The sequence below is a fragment of the Phocoena phocoena genome, chromosome 10 (assembly GCF_963924675.1).
Source record: "Phocoena phocoena chromosome 10, mPhoPho1.1, whole genome shotgun sequence".
NCBI lineage: Eukaryota > Metazoa > Chordata > Mammalia > Artiodactyla > Phocoenidae > Phocoena > Phocoena phocoena.
The window spans coordinates 37,517,347-37,535,318 of NC_089228.1; the positions used below are offsets into that span (position 1 = coordinate 37,517,347).

Sequence of the window (17,972 nt, forward strand, 5' to 3'; positions counted from 1 at the left end):
AAGGAAACGATAGCAAAAATCACTGAAACTAAAAGCTGGTTCTTTGAGAAGATAAAATTGATAAACCATTAGCCAGATTCTTCAAGAAAAAAAGGGAGAAGACTCCAATTAATAGAATTCAAAATGAATAAGGAGAAGTAACAACTGACACTGCAGAAATACAAAGGATCATGAGAGATTACTACAAGCAACTATATGCCAATAAAATGGACAACCTGGAAGAAATGGACAAGTTGTTAGAAAAGCACGACCTTCTGAGACTGAACCAGGAAGAGATAGCAAATGTAAACAGACCAATCACAAGCACTGAAATTGAAACTGTGATTAAAAACACAAACAAACAAAAGCCCAGGACCAGATGGCTTCACAGGTGAATTCTATCAAACATTTAGAGAAGAGCTAACACCTATCCTTCTCAAAGTCTTCCAAAATATAGCAGAGGGAGAAACGCTCCCAAACTCATTCTATGAGGCCACCATCACCCTGACACCAAAACCAGACAAAGATGCCACAAAAAAAGAAAACTTCAGGTCAATATCACTGATGAACATATGCAAAACTCCTCAACAAAATACTAGCAAACAGAATCCAACAGCACATTAAAAGAATCATACACCATGATCAAGTGGGGTTTATCCCAGGAATGCAAAGATTCTTCAGTATACGCAAATCAATCAATGTGATAAATCATATTAACAAACTGAAGGAGAAAAAACATATGATCATCTCAATAGATGCAGAAAAAGCTTTCATCAAAATTCAACACCCATTTATGATTAAAAAAACTCTACAGAAAGTGGGCATAGAGGGAACTCTCCTTAACATAATAAAGGCCATATATGACAAACTCACAGCAAACATCATTCTCAATGGTGAAAAACTGAAAGCATTTCCACTGGGATCAGGAACAAGACAAGGATGTCCACTCTCACCACTATTATTCAACATAGTTTTGGAAGTCCTCGCCATGGCAATTAGAGAAGAAGAAGAAATAAAAAGAATCCAAGTTGGAAAAGAGGAATTAAAACTATCACTGTTTGCCGCTGTCATGATACTAGACATAGAAAATCCTAAAAGTGCCACCAGAAAACTACTAGAACTAATCAATGAATTTCGTAAAGTTGCAGAATACAAAATTAATACGCAGATATCTCTTACATTCCTATATACTAACAGCAAAAGATCAGAAAAAGAAATTAAGGAAACAATCCCATTTACCACTGCAACAAAAAGAATAAAATATTCTAGGGATAAACCTACCTAAGAAGGCAAAAGACCTGTACTCAGAAAACTATAAGATACTGATGAAAGAAATAAAAGACAACACAAGCCGATGGAGAGATATACCATGTTCTTGGATTGGAAGAATCGATATTCTGAAAATGACTATACTACCCAAAGCAATCTACAAATTCAATGCAATCTCTATCAAATTACCAATGGTATTTTTCACAGAATTGGAACAAAAAAATTACAATTTGTGTGGAAACACAAAAGACCTCGAATAGACAAAGCAATCTTGAGAAAGAAAAATGGAGCTGGAGGAATCCGGCTCCCTGACCTCAGACTATACTACAAAGCTACAGTAATCAAGACAGTATGGTACTGGCACAGAAACAGAAATATAGATCAATGGAACAGGAGAGAAAGGCCAGAGATAAACCCACGCACATATGGTCACCTAATCTATGACAAAGGAGGCAAGAATATACAATGGAGAAAAGACAGTCTCTTTAATAAGTGGTGCTGGGAAAACTGGACAGCTACATGTAAAAGAATGAAATTAGAACACTCCCTAACACCATACACAAAAATAAACTCAAAATGGATTAAAGACCTAAATGTAAGGCTGGACACTATAATACTCTTAGAGGAAAACACAGGCAGAATACACTTTGAAATAAATCACAGCAAGATCTTTTTTGATCCACCTCCTAGAGTAATGAAAATAAAAACAAAAATAGGGAAGTCCCTGGTGGCGCCATGGTTAACAACCTGCCTGCCAATGCAGGGGACACGGGTTCAAACCCTGGTCCATGAAGATCCCACATGCCACAGAGCAACTAAGCCTGTGCGCCACAACTATTGAGCCTGTGCTCTAGAACCTGCGAGCCACAACTGCTGAAGCCCGCACACCTAGAGGCCGTGCTCCGCAACAAGAGAAGCCACCGCAATGAGAAGGCCACAAACCGCAACAAGAGTAGCTCCCGCTTGCCACAACTAGAGAAAACCCACATGCAGCAACAAAGACCCAATGCAGCCTAAAATAAATAAATAATTAATTTTTTTTTTAAAAAAGTATGGATACCAAGGGGGGAAGGGGGAAGTGGGATGAAGTGGGAGTTTGGGATTGACATGTATACACTACTAGTATAAAATAGATAACTAATGAGAACCTACTATATAACACAGGGAATTCTACTCAATGCTCTGTGGTGACCTAAATGGGAAGGAAATCCAAAAAAGAGGGGGTGTATGTCTACATATAGCTGATTCACTTGGCTGTACAGCAGAAACTAACACATTGTAAAGCAACTATACTCCAATAAAAGACTTTTTTTATTTTTTTAATTTAAAAAAATTTTTTAAAGATAGGAAAAAAAAAGGAGCAATCCCATTTACAATAGCATCAAAAACAAAAAAAGAGGAATAAATTTAATCAAGGAAGTAAAAGATCTATACACCAAAAACTATAAGACACTGAGGAAAGAAATTCAAGAACATACATAAATGAAAAAATATTCTGTGTCAATAGATTGGAATAGTTGATATTAATAAAATATACATACTACTCAAAGCTACCTATAGATTCAATGCAATCTCTATCAAAATTCCAATGAAATTTTTCACAGAAATAGAAAAAACAATCCTAAAATTCATAAGGAACCACAAAAGACTCTGAATAGCCAACACAACCTCTTGAGAAAGGGCAAAGTTGGAGGCAAAAAAAAACAAAAAACAGAAGAATAACTGAGAGTTCAAAAGTAAACCCATGAATATATGGTCAAGTAATATTTGGCAACAGAATGAAGAATACTCAATAGGAAAAGGACAGTCTCTTCAATAAATGGCATTGGAAAAACTGGATATACACATGCAAAAGAATTGGGCCCCTATCTTAAATCACTCACAAAAATTAACTTGATATGGATTAAAGACTTAAACAGTAAGACCTGAAACCATAAAATTCCTAATAGGGAAAATACACCCTAACATTAGTCTTAGCAATTATTTTTTGGATACAGTGCCAAAAGCACAAACAAGAAAAGCAAAAATTAATAAGTGGGACTACATCAAACGAAAAAGCTTCTGCAGAGCAAAGAAACAATCAACAAAATGTCCAGGTAACATCTGGAGTAGGAGAAAATACAACTGACCCTTGAACATCAAGAGGTTTAACATGGCATGCGCCAACCCTCCATGCAGTCAAAAATGTGCATGTAACTTACAGTCAACCCTCCACGTATGCAGTTCCTCCATATTGTGGCTCCTCCATATCCGTGGTTCCACATCCACAAATTCAATCATCCAAGGATTGTGTAATACTATAGTAAGCACTATTGAAAAAACTGGCATATAAGTGGACCCTTGCAGTTCAAACCCATGTTGTTCAAGAGTCAATTATATTTGCAAACCATATTATCTGAGAAAGAGTTAACATCCAAAATATATTCGGAACTCATACAATTCAAATACCAAAAAACAATCCGACTAAAAATCAGGTAGAGGACTTGAATAGACATTTTTCCAAAGAAGACATACAAATGGCCAACAGGTACATAAAAGGGTGCACAACATCACTAATCATCAGGGAAATGCAAATCACAACCACAATGAGATATCATCTCACACCTGTTAGAATGGCTATCATCAAAAAGATAAGAGATAACAAATGCTGAGAAGGATGTGGAGAAGGAACCCTGGTGCACTGGTGATGGGAATGTAAAATGGTAGAGTCAGTATGGAAAACAATAGGGAAGTTCCTCAAAAAACTGAGGAACTAGAACCACCATACAATCCAGCAATCCCACCGCTGGGTATGTATCCAAAGAAGATCAAATCACTATCTCAAAGATATCCCATGTCCGTTGCAGCATTACTCACAATAGCCAAGACATGGAAAAAACCTGTGTCCATAGACAGATGAATGAACAAAGAAAATGTGAGACAGATATAAATATATCTCACACAAACACAATGGGATATTATTCAGCCACTTGAAACAAGGAAATTTTACCATTTGAGACAACATGGATGGATCTTGAGGGCACTGTGCTAAGTGAAATAAGTCAGAAAGAGAAAGACAAACACTGTACGATCTCACTTATATGTGGAATCTTTAAAAAAAAAAAAAAAAAAAAAAAGCCAAACTCACAGGAACACAGAGTACAATAGTTGCCAGGGGCTGAGTAGTAGGAGAAATGGGGAGATGTTAGTCAAGGGGTTACAAGCTTCCAGTTATAAGATGAGTAAGTTTCAGGGATGTAATGTACAGCATGGTGACTACAGTTAAAATACTGTATTGTATGGGGCTTCCTTGGTGGCGCAGTGGTTGAGAGTCCACCTGCCGATGCAGGGGACACCGGTTCGTGCCCCGGTCTGGGAGAATCCCACATGCCGCGGAGCGGCTGGGCCCGTGAGCCATGGCCGCTGAGCCTGTACGTCCAGAGCCTGTGCTCCGCAACGGGATAGGCCACAACAGTGAGAGGCCCGCGTACCGCAAAATATATATATATATATATACTGTATTGTATACTTAAAAATTACTGTGAGACAACTGAAGAAGAGAGAACCTGCACACCACAACTAGAGAGAAGCCCGCGCCCCGCAATGAAGAGCCCACGCACTGCAACGAAAGACCCCACATGCCTCAATGAAGATCCTGCGTGCCGCAACTAAGACCTGACGCAGCCAAAAATAAATAAATAAAAAATAAATCTTAAAAAACAATTGCTGTGAGAGTAGAGCTTTAATGTTTTCACCATAACCACAAAATGGTAATTATGTGAGGTAAAATATTTGTTAGCTAACCTTACAATAATAAACATTTCGCAATATGTATGTATATCGAATCATCACACTGTACACCTTAAATTTATACAATGTTATATATCAATTTATATCTCAACAAAGCTGGGAAATAGGGGAAAATGTAAGGTCTAGGTGTGGTATGGGGTTGAAAACAAAAGGACTACTTGAAACTCTTTAAGAAAAATAGTCAAAACACTGCAGTTCTTCTTTATTCTGCCCACAATGTAAGACAAACATCCTTCTACCCCCACGCTATCAGAAAAACCAAGCATCATTCCCTGGGGAGTTTGGACAAGGCCAGTTCAGGATTCAGGGACCCACACTTTGCTGAGGACAGAGATGAACATCAAACTAAGAACAGGTCCCAATACCTACTCCTACAGGGCTGGTGATGCAAATCAGAGCTTTGACAAATGTAACACCCACGTAACATATAACACCCATATTTCATTAAGACATAGAACTTTTCAATCACCCGAAAAGTTCCCTCATGTCTCTTTCCAGACAATCCTCTCCCAGAGGCAATCACTATCCTGATTTGCATGACCATACATCTGTAATGTTGCTTGTTCTTTCATATAAATACAATCAATCAGAATGTAATCTTTTATATCCGGCTCTTTTGTTCAACATAATATTTTTTTAATTCATCCATGTTGTCCTATCTCTACATTTTTATCTATTTTTACAAGGATCTCCTGTTTTTAAGCAAATTTTTTGCTGATATGTAACATCCATAAGTATGCAAATCATTAGTCTACAGCTAAACAAATTTACAAAGAGTATGTACCTATATGCCCACCACCCAGTAAATAAAATATGAGCAGCATCCCAAAGCCACTCATGTCTCTTCTCGTCACTAACACACACACAGACACACCTTCAAATTGAATGTGATATATAAAGGAAAATGGATGAATTGCTGCTACACACAACGATATCACAGATACACTCTTGATTTAAAAAGCCAGATATTAAAAAAATAAATAAAAATTAAAAAAAATTAAAAGCCAGATATAAAAGTGGTTATCTAACCACTCTCTGACAAACATCACCAGCTATTAGTTTTACCTGGTTCTGTATTTTATGTACTTTCACTGAAACCATAACAGCATGAACTCTTACATCTGGCTCCTGTTGTAAAGATTCTATCTGTGATGTTCATCTGTATTGTTTTGTGTAGCAATAACTCATTCATTTTCCTTCTTGTGTCACTTTCAGTTATCTGAATATATCATAATTTATCTGCCCATTCTACTGCTGATGAGCAGTTTGTTTTTTTACAGTTCAGAGCAATTATGAATACAGCTGCTGCTAACATTTTACATATGTATTTTGCTGTTGGATTTACACCTATGACTAGACATGCTGAATCATAAGGTACCCGTACAGTCAACTTTTGTAAATAGTGCCAAAGAGTTTTCCAAAGTAGTTAAGCCATTTTCTCTCCCACCAGCAGTGTATGGAAGTATCAGTTGTTCCAATTCCTTACGAGCACTTGGTATTGCCAGTGTTTTGAATTTTAGTCATGCTAGTGCCGTGTGGTGATATCTCATTGTGGTTTTAATTTGCATTTCCCTGATGACTGAGACTAAATACCTTCCCATATGTTTATGAACCATCAGAATATCTGTTTTGTGAGGAGCCTATCCAAGCCTTTTGCCCATTTTTCTACTGAACTGTCTTATTTTGTTTTATTGAGTTATAATTAACATACAATATTATATTAGCTTCAGGTATACAACATAGTGATTTCATATGTTTATACATTATCAAATAATCACCAAAATAAGTCAAGTTACTATCCATCACCATAAAAAGTTGCTACAATATTATTGACTATATTCCCTATGTGTACATTACATCCCCATGACTTATTTATTTTATAGCTGGAAATCTGTACCTCTTAATCCCCTTCACCTATTTCATCCATCCCTCCACCGCCTCCCCTATGGGAACAACCAGTTTATTCTCTGTATCCATGAGTCTTTTCCTGTCTTGTTTTTGTATTTTTTTTTTCCTTCCCTGTGGTACGCGGGCCTCTCACTGTTGTGGCCTCTCCCGCTGCGGAGCACAGGCTCCGGACGCGCAGGCCCAGCGGCCATAGCTCACGGGCCCAGCCGCTCCGTGGCATGTGGGATCCTCCCAGACTGGGGCACGAACCCGCATCCCCTGCATTGGCAGGCAGATTCTCAACCACTGCGCCACCAGGGAAGCCCCATTCCTGTCTTGTTTTGTTTCTTTTCTTCTTTGTTTTTTAGATTCCACATATGAGTAACATCATACCATATTTGTTTTTCCTGTCTGATTTGATTCACTTAGCATAATACACTCTAGGTCCATCCATGCTGTCACAAATGGCAAGATCATATTCTTTTTTATGGCTGAGTAATATCCCAGAGTAATGGACACTTAGATTGCTCCCATATCTTTGCTAGTGTAAATAGTACTTCAATGAACATAGGGGTACATATATCTTTTCAAAACACTGTTTTCATTTTCTTCTGATAAAGACCCATAAATGGAATTACTGGATCATATGGTAGTTGTATTTTTAATTTTTTGAGGAACCTCCATACTGTTTCCCATAGTGGCTACACTAATTTACATTCCCATCAATGGTGCACGATAGCTCCCTTTTCTCCACATCCTTATCAACACTAGTTGTTTCTTGTCTTCTTTATAACAGCCATTCTCACAATTGTGAGGTGATATCATTACGGCTTTAATTTGCATTTCCCTGATGTTTAGTGATGTTGAACATCTTCTCATGTGCATGCTGGCCATCTGTATGTCTTCTTTGGAAAAATATCTACTCAGGTCCTCTGCCTACTTTTTAATTGGATTGTTTGGGGTTTTTTGACAATGAGTATTAAGAGTTCTTTATATATTTTGGATATCAACCCCTTATCTATTATTAGCAAATATATTCTCCCATTCAGTAGGCTTTTTGTTTTGTTGATGGTTTCCTTCGCTGTGCAAAAACTTTTCAGTTTGATGTAGTCTCCTTTGTTTATTTTTGCTTTTGTTTCCCTTGCCTGAGAAGACAGATCAAAAAAATACTGCTAAGATCAATGTCAAAGAACATACTACCTACATTTTCTTCTATGACTTTTATGGTTTCATGTCTTACAATTAAGTCTTTAACTGATTTTGAGGGGGGGTTGTATACAGTATGAGAAAGTGGTCCAGTTTGATTCTTTTGCATGTAGCTGTCCAGTTTTCCAAACACTATTTATTGAACAGGTTGTCTTGTCTCCACTGTATATTCTTGCCTCCTTTGTCATAGATTAATTGACCATGTAAGTATATGTTGATTTCTGGGCTCTTTACTGTGTTCCATTGATCTATGTGTCTGTTTTTGTGCCAGTACCATACTGTTTGGATTACTATACCTTTGTAGTACAGTTTCAAGCCTGGGAGCATGATACCTCCAGCTTTGTTCTTCCTTCTCAACATTGTTTTGACTATACAGGGTCTTTTGTGGTTCCATGCAAATTTTAGGATTATCTGTTCTAGTTCTGTGAAAATGCCTTTGGTATTCTGATAGGGACTGCACTGAATCTGTAGAATGCCTTGGGCAGTATGGTCATTTTCATGATATTGATTTGTCCAATCCATGCACATAGTACACCTTTCCATTTGTTTTTCTTGTCTACACTTTCTTTCATCAATGTCATAGTTTTCAGAGTACAGGTCATTCACCTCCTTGGTTAAATTTATTCTTAGGTATTTTACTCTTTTTGATGCATTTATAAATGGGATCACTTTGTTGATTCCTCTGATAGTTCATTGTTAAAATAGAGAGATGCAACAGACCTCTATACATTAATTTTGTATACTGCAATTTTCCTGAAGTCACCTATTGAAGTCAGTTTTTGAATAACAATTCACTTACTGAATAACAGGTTTGTTTGTTTGTTTTTGCAGTATGCGGGCCTCTCACTGTTGTGGCCTCTCCCGTTGAGGAGCACAGGCTCCAGACGTGCAGGCTCAGTGGCGATGGCTCACGGCCCCGGCGCTCCACGGCATGTGGTACCTTTCCGGACCGGGGCACAAACCTGTGTCCCCTGCGTTGGCAGGCGGACTCTCAACCACTGCGCCACCAGGGAAGCCCTGAATAAGTTTTTTTGTGAAATCTTTGGGGTTTTCTATATATAGTATCATGCCACCTACAAACAATGACAGTTTTATTTCTTCCTTTCCAATTCTGATTCCTTTTTTTGTTTTTGTTTTTTTTGCCTAACTGCTGTGGCAATAACTTCCAATACTATGTTGAATGAAAGTGGTGAAAGTAAGGATCCTTGTCTTACTCCTGATCTTACAGCAAAAGCCTTCAGACTTTCTCCATTGGGTATGATGTTACCTGTGGGATTTAATATATGCATGGCCTTTATTATGTTGAGGTAGGTTCCATCTATACCTACTTTGTTGACAGTTTTTGTCATAAACAGACACTGAATTTGGCTAATACATTTTCTGCATCTATTGAAATGATATGATTTTTATTCTTCAATCTGATAATGTGCTGTATCTTGTTGATTGATTTGCAGATATTGTACCATCCTTGCAACCCTGGGATAAATCCCACTTGATCATGGTGTATGATCCTTGTAATGTACTGTTGAATTTTATTTGATAATATTTTGTTGTAGATTTTTGCATTTATATTCATCAGTGATACTGGCCTGTAATTTTGTGTGTGTGTGTGATGTCTCTGGTTTTGTTATAAGGATGTGCTGGCCTCATAGAATGAGTTCAGAAGTGTTCCTTCCTCATTGATGTTTCTGAATAGTTTGAAAAATGAAAGTGTTAACTATTCTTTACATGTTTGCTAGAATTTGCCTGTGAAGCCATCTGGTCCTGGACTTTTGCTTGTTGGAAGTTTTTTATTACTGATTCAATTTCATTACTGGTAATCAGTCTGTTCATATTTTCTATTTCTTTCTGATTCAGTCTTGGGAATTTGTACGTTTCCAGGAATTTATCCATTTCTCCTATGTTATCCATTTTATTAGTGTATAATTGTTCATAGTAATCGCTTATGATCTTCTGTATGTATGGTGTTGGTTGTAACTTCTCCTCTTTTATCCTTGATTTTATTTATTTGGGCCCTGTCTCCTTTATTCTTGATGAATCTAACTAAATGTTTATCAATTCTGTATATATTTTCAAAGAACTAACTCTTAGTTTCATTGATCTTCTCTATTGTTTTTTAGTCTCTATTTCAGTTATTTCCACTCTGATCTTTTATTTCCTTTATTCTACTAACCGTGGGCTTTGCTTGTTCTTCTTTTTCTAGTTTCTTTAAATGTACATTTTGATTGTTTGAGATTTTTCTTGTATCATGAAGTAGGCTTGTATCACTATGAACTTCCCTCTTAGAACTGTTTTATCTTCATCCCACAGATTTTAGATCACTGTGTTTCCATTTTCACTTGTCTCCAGGTAATTTCTGATTTCCTCTTTGACTTTTCAATGACCCATTGATTGTTTAGTAGCATGTTGTTTAGTTTCCATATGTTTGTGGGCTTTTTTTTTTCTTTCAGTTTTCTTCTTTTTTTTTTTTTTTGCAGTACACGGGCCTCTCACTGTGTGGCCTCTCCTGCTGCAAAGCACAGGCTCCGGACGCGCAGGCTCAGCGGCCATCGCTCACGGGCCCAGCTGCTCCGCGGCACATGGGATCCTCCCAGACCGGGCATGAACCCGTGTCCCCTGCATCGGTAGGCGGACTCTCAACCACTGTGCCACCAGGGAAGCCCTCAGTTTTCTTCTTGCAGTTAATTCCTAATTTCATACCAGTGAAGTCAGAAAAGATGTCTGACAAATGCTGGAGAGGGTGTGGAGAAAAGGGAATCCTCTTACACTGTTGGTGGGAATGTAAACTGGTGCAGCCACTATGGAGAATAGTATGGAGCTTCCTCAAAAAACTAAAAGTAGAGTTGCCATATGATCCAGCAATCCCACTCCTGGGCATGTATCCGGAGAAAACCATAATTCGAAAAGATACATGTACCCCTATGTTCACAGCAGCACTAATTACAATAGCCAAGATATAGAAACAATCTAAATGTCCACCAACAGATGAATGGATAAAGAAGATGTAGTATACATATACAATGGAATATTACTCAGTCATAAAAAAGAATGAAATAATGCCATTTGCAGCTAAATGGATGGACCTAGAGATTATCATATTAAGCAAAATAAGTCAGAAAGAGAAAGACAAACACCATGTGAAGGCAAGTCCTTTATCAAATATCTCTTTCACTCTGTGACTTGTCTTCTCCCTCTCCTTAATGATATCTTTTGAACAACATATCTTCGTTTTAATAAAGTACAACTTATCAATAAAAAATCTTTGTCTACCCCTAGGTTAAAAAGAGTATTTTCCTATGCTTCCTTTAAGGTGCATGATTGTTTTACATTTCACATTCTACCATCCATCTGGAATTGAATCTGGAGCATATGCTGTGAAGTCAGGTTCAAGATTCATTGGTTTCAATATTGACCCAATACCATTTATTGACTAGGCCACCATTTTTCATTCCAATCAGCCCAGCATCACTTATTGTAAAGGACATCATTTCCCCATGCACTGCAATACCACCTTTTTAATATATCACTGGATGATAAACATGATGGTCTATTTCTGGACCCTCTGTTTCATTATTCTGTCTTTGCCCCCAAACCACAATGTCTTAATTTATAATAGTCTCATTTCTAGATGTCAGTTGGAAATCTTTCAGTATTTCACTACTGAATATGATGTTTGCTGTAGGCTTTTAGATATCCTTTATCAGATTAGGAAAACTCCCTTCTATTCTTATTTTGCTAAGAGTTTTTTTATCATGAAGGGGTTTTTATTTATACTTCTGCTTTAAAATTATTAAAATGCATCCTGGGGCTTCCCTGGTGGCGCAGTGGTTGAGAGTCCGCCTGCCGAAGCAGGGGACACAGGTTCGTGCCCCAGTCCGGGAAGATCCCACATGCCGCAGAGCGGCTGGGCCCGTGAGCCATGGCCGCTGAGCCTGCGCGTCCGGAGCCTGTGCTCCGCAACGGGAGAGGCCACAACAGTGAGAGGCCCGCGTACCACAAAAAAAAAAATAATGCATCCTGCACTAGAGCTCCCTTTCCAGAAAAGTGTACTCCCCAACTTAAACGGTTCCTGGGTCATAGTAGGTTGCACTTACTCCCATACCCATCTGAACAGTAACTGGATCAGAGTTCAACTTCCATGTGTACTATCTCCATGCCCACATAGCAACATTTCTACTCTGTTATATAATTTGAGGTGGCTTCTAGTCATGCTGAACTGCTATCAATTTTGGTATCAATTTTGTTTTTGTCCATGCTCTGATTGTGGGTGATTTCTCCAGAACTATATTTTTTCCACATATCTTGCTGACTTCAGTGCATAATTTTGAAGAATGTGATATTTTTCAATAATGCATAAGTATTATAGCAGAAATACCCAAATATGTCACAGAAGAAGACAGGCCAAACTTCATTTGAGCACATTTACTGCCTTGCTTTAATTACGACTGATCATGTCCAGCCAATCAGACAGAAACATAAAAATGAACTGATTACAGTTCGATTCTATTCAAATGCAGATAATCAGTAGCGAAATATTATCTATTCAATTGTAGGAAATCAAAACTAAGCATTTGATATAGTATGTAAAAATCATGTTCTGATTGACATGTATACACTGATGTGTATAAAATTTATGACTAATAAGAACCTGCTGTATAAAAAAATAAAATTTAAAAATTAAAAAAAAAATCATTTTCTGACAGCCAACAATAGTTATTTGTCACTATTAGATTAGAGCCAAAATAACTCATCCTTTATGCTGAACATAGATCAGGAATGATTTTATAGCAGTGTATCATAATGTGATTAATTACAGCTTCAAAATGATTGCTTATAACCTCATACTACAAAATAAATGCATATCATACTGCCAAAAATGATCACCATTTGTGTTTTACAATTTATGGGTCCACTTACCTTCACATTTTTCAAGAATCTGGACTGTTTCTCCTATTTCTAAGACCAATCCTTGAGGGACAGATCCTCGAAAGCTGCATATCACTAAAAAACAAGAATAAACATGTCAATTAGCATTTTAAAATAGTGAGACAGGGTCAGTGTCGATGAAAGTTAGCACTAAATTTTCTTAAGTATATACTCTCCCTTCTAATTCATTTTTCAAATATGTAAGTCCCTTTCAACTTAATCTATATTTTGAAAGGTAATATTAAATGGTTCAGAACACTGAGGTATACTTTGGCAAAATCACTATTACTTAGAGGTGTGTGCATGCATACATGTATGTGAAAACATCTCTGTAAACAGAGTCTCCCTCTCCCTCCCCCTCAGCATATCTTGTGTTTTGCCTGTTCTTTCTGGGCAAGTATGTATCAATTAAGAAAAAATGATCATTAGAAGCTTATTATCTACTATAAACAGACAAATAGATATTTTTAAAAGGATCACCAAATAAATGATTATGCTTTGAAAAACAGAATCCCCACAATAAAACAAAAATTAATGAAGTAAAAAGCAAATGTACAACAGAGAAAATCTATACTCATCAAAATCCCACATACTTTTATTTTTAGAAAACTGATAAAATGATTCTAAAATTTACATAATACAAAGAACCAAGAAAAGGCTTGTCAATCTTAAAGGATGTACACTATCATATATCAAGCCTTATAATCTAAAATTAGTTCTTTGAAAACACTAACACTGATAGACACGTAAGCAAGACTGATCAAAAAAAAAAAAAGCGAGAAAAAGTATAAATTATCAGTATCACCAATAAAAACATTAATGTAATAATTAAATGATGTATAAAAGGACATTAGATAAAACTTTATAACAAAAAATTAGAAAATTTAGAATAGAAGGATAAATTTGTAGAAAGATCAACTTTACAAAAACTGACAGAGCAGTTAAAAACTTGAATAGTCCTGTATCTATTAAACAAAAGTGAATCTGTAATTAAAATTTTCCCACAAATGAAATAACAAGTCCTGACTACTCTACCAGCGAATTTGTCCAAACATCTGGAGAAGAAACACCAACCACAAATAAGTCCCTCCAGGAAATAGGGAAAAGAGAATTCATTTTTAACTCAGCATGAAAGTAAAAGCTGACAAAGACATTATAAGAAAGGAAAGTTACAGGCCAATCTATCTCATGATCACAGATAGAAAATCTTAAAAAAAAAAAAATCCCAATTCAAAAATGGGCAGAAGACCTAAATAGACATTTCTCCAAAGAAGATAGACAGATTGCCAACAAACACGGGAAAGAATGCTCAACATCATTAATCATTAGAGAAATGCAAAACAAAACTACAATGAGATATTATCTCACACCAGTCAGAATGGCCATCACCAAAAAATCTACAAACAATAAATGCTGGAGAGGGTGTGGAGAAAAGGGAACCCTCCTACCCTGGTGGTGGGAATGTAAATTGATACAGCCACTATGGAAAACAGTATGGAGGTTCCTTAAAAAACTAAAAATAGAACTACCATACAACCCAGCAATCCCACTACTGGGCATATACCCTGAGAAAACCATAATTCAAAAAGAGTCATGTACCACAATGTTCATTGCAGCTCTATTTACAATAGCCAGGACATGGAAGCAACCTAAGTGTCCATCAACAGATGAATGGATAAAGAAGATGAGACACATATATACGATGGAATATTACTCAGCCATAAAAGGAAACAAAACTGAGTTATTTGTAGTGAGGTGGATGGACCTAGAGTCTGTCATACAGAGTGAAGTAAGTCAGAAAGAGAAAAACAAATACCATATGCTAACACATATATATGGAATCTAAAAAAAAAAAATCATCATGAAGAACTTAGGGACAAGATGGGAATAAAGACGCAGACCTACTAGAGAATGGACTTGAGGACACGGGGAGGGGGAAGGGTAAGCTGGGACAAAGTGAGAGAGTGTTAGTGTGTATATGGACATATATACACTACCAAATGTAAAATAGATAGCTAGTGGGAAGCAGTTGCATAGCACAGGGAGATCAGCTCGGTGTTTTGTGACCAGCTAGAAGGGTGGGATAGGGAGGGTGGAAGGAAGGGAGACGCAAGAGGGAAGAGATATGGGGATATATGTATATGTATAACTGATTCACTTTGTTATAAAGCAGAAACTAACAGACCATTGTAAAGCAATTATACTCGAATAAAAATGTTAAAAATAAATAAAAAATAAAAGGCAAACTGGGAATTCCCTGGTGGTACAGTGGTTAGGACTCGGCACTTTCACTGCCATGATTCCCAAGTTTGATCCCTGGTCGGGGAGCTAAGATCCCACAAGCCATGTGGTCATGCATGCATGCATGCATGAATGAATGAATGAATAAATAAATAAATAAATAGTAAATCAAATCCAACTATATATAAAAAGAATAACCATGACCAATTTGGGCTTATTCCAGAGCGCAATTGGTTTAATATTAAAAAAATCAATAAAGGGGGAAAAAATCACATGATCATATCCATAAATGCAGAAGAGGCATTTGATAAAATTCAACGTCTACTCGTGACTAAAATTCTTAATAATCTAAGAATAGAAGGGAACTTCCTTAATATGATGAAGGTTATGTACAATGTATCTATAGCAAACATCATATATATTAGTGAAATACTCAGCATTTTATCACTAAGGTTAGGAATAAGAAAATCATGTCCACTACCATTTCTATTCAACATTACACTGAAAGGCCACCCTGTGCAAATAAAGCAGAAAAAGAAATAAAAGGTATAATGATTAGAAACAAAGAAATAATAGTATCATTATCTGCAGGTCTGAAAAAATCCCGAAGAACCTAGACATAAACCAACACAGAAAATATGTCAATGTGTAGCCAGGTCACTAGATACAATATGAATTTTTTTAAGTCTATACAGGAACAAACAACTAGAAAATGAAATGTTTTAGAAATATACAATTTATAACAGCACCAAAAATGTCAAGTAGGGCTTCACTGGTGGCGCAGTGGTTAAGAATCTGCCTGCTAATGCAGGGGACACGGGTTCGAGCCCTGGTCTGGGGAGATCCCACATGCTGCGAAGCAACTAGGCCCGTGAGCCACAACTACTGAGCCTGCACATCTGGAGCCTGTGCTCCACAACAAGAGAGGCCGTGATAGTGAGAGGCCTGCGCGCCGTGATGAAGAGTGGTCCCCGCTCGCTGCAACTAGAGAAAGCCCACGCACAGAAACAAAGACCCAACACAGCCAAAATTAATTAATTAATTAATTAATTTTTTTAAAAATGTCAAGTAACTATAAATAAATCTAAGAGACATATGGAAGAACTCTATACAGAAAACTATATGGCATTAGATATAGTAAAAGTCTAATAAATGAAGGCATACATCCTATTCATGAATTCCAAGACTCAACAGTATAAAGATACAGATTTTCCCCAAATTGATCATTAGATTCTATGCAATCTAAACCAAAATCCCAATAGACATTTTGTGGAAATCAATAAACTGATTCTACAATGTGCATAAAAATGTAAAGGATGAAACAGATGAACATATACTACCTAATATCAGCCTTTCCATTGTTTAAGAAAAAAAAAAAAGCCCAAGCTATAAAATTGTGTGTGTGTGTGTGAATAGCATGAGCCTATTTGTATGTGTACATATGTATGTATATATTTAATCTCTACTGAAGATATCAAATTTGCTTACTGGTTACTAAAGATAACACTTGTGTCCCCCCAAAATTCCTATGTTGAAACGTAATTCCCAGTATGATGGCATTTGGAAATGGGGCCTGTGGGAGGTGATTAGGTCATCAAAGTGGTTCCTTCATGTATGGGAGTAGTACACTTACAAATCAAGATCTCAGAGAGATCCCCTCCCCTTTCACCATGTGAGGACACAGAAGTCGGCAGTCTGCAAACCTGACAAGGGCCTTTATCCAAACCTGACCATCCTAGCACCCTGATCTCAGACTTTTCAGCCTCTAGAACTACAAGAAATAAATGTCTGTTATTTAAGCTATCCAGTCTATAATATTTTTGTTATAGCAGTCTGAACTGGACTAAGACATTGGTAATTAGTATGCTCTTATTAAAGTATTTGGCTATATTTCTAAATAGTAGTAGCATTATTCAATCTTCTGCTGTAAATTCCCCATGGAAAACAAAATTCTGAACAAAAACAAATAGCAAAGCAGTTAGACCAACTTCTACCATTTAATGCCATACAGATTTGGAAAATATTAAGAAACAGCAAATACTCAACAGCATCCTCCTTTAAGTACCAAGTGGGGAAAAATGGTCTTCTCTAGGATTTACTGGGTTGAACCCTTCATCACAGTGGAGAAAAAATCATGTTCCAGCATCTCTCAAATCCTTGCAGGCACCCACATACTAACAATGAGACAAGTGTCCTAAGGTCAAAAGTATGCAATCTCTGAGCCATGGCTTATAGTAAAACTACAATGAATTGCATTAGCATTTAGGAATTTAACTTCACCAGATCTTCTATGTACTCCCTAACAAATTCTTTATCGAGGGCCTTGCTATTATTTCAAACTCCAAAGCATTCATCACTCCTGTCTTCCTAACCTCTGTCACTAATTGACAAGAACATTAAAATTACCAACGGCTTTCCTTGTTTGAAATTGGGTGCTTCATGCCTATTCAGAGAACATATGTAAACTTTCCACTTTAATAACTATCTTCATTCAAGACTGGCTTTCAAGTGATTTTTTAAATTAATGTATAAGTAGAAAAGAAAAAAATTATATTTGCTAGAAAAGCAAGAGGCTCAAAAGAAAGCAGATCTTTCTCCCTGTAATCATGGATCTACTTTCAGGCCTATACTCTGTTTGCAGGAATATCACAAAGAATAAACCTATTAGTTATAGA

The 17,972-nt window shown here is 36.8% G+C and overlaps 1 protein-coding gene across 1 annotated transcript in view; it reads right to left on the reverse strand.

Moving 5' to 3' along the window:
- Nucleotides 1-13,361, reverse strand: part of DOCK3 (dedicator of cytokinesis 3) — a 377,800-nt gene extending 364,439 nt beyond the window's left edge. Inside the window, exons 1-2 of the mRNA XM_065885910.1 lie at nt 13,346-13,361; nt 13,048-13,131 (exon numbers count right to left, since the gene is read on the reverse strand). Coding sequence (XP_065741982.1) covers nt 13,048-13,131; nt 13,346-13,361 — 100 coding nt within the window. The remainder of the gene's footprint in view (nt 1-13,047; nt 13,132-13,345) is intronic.
- Nucleotides 13,362-17,972: the final 4,611 nt, after the last annotated feature.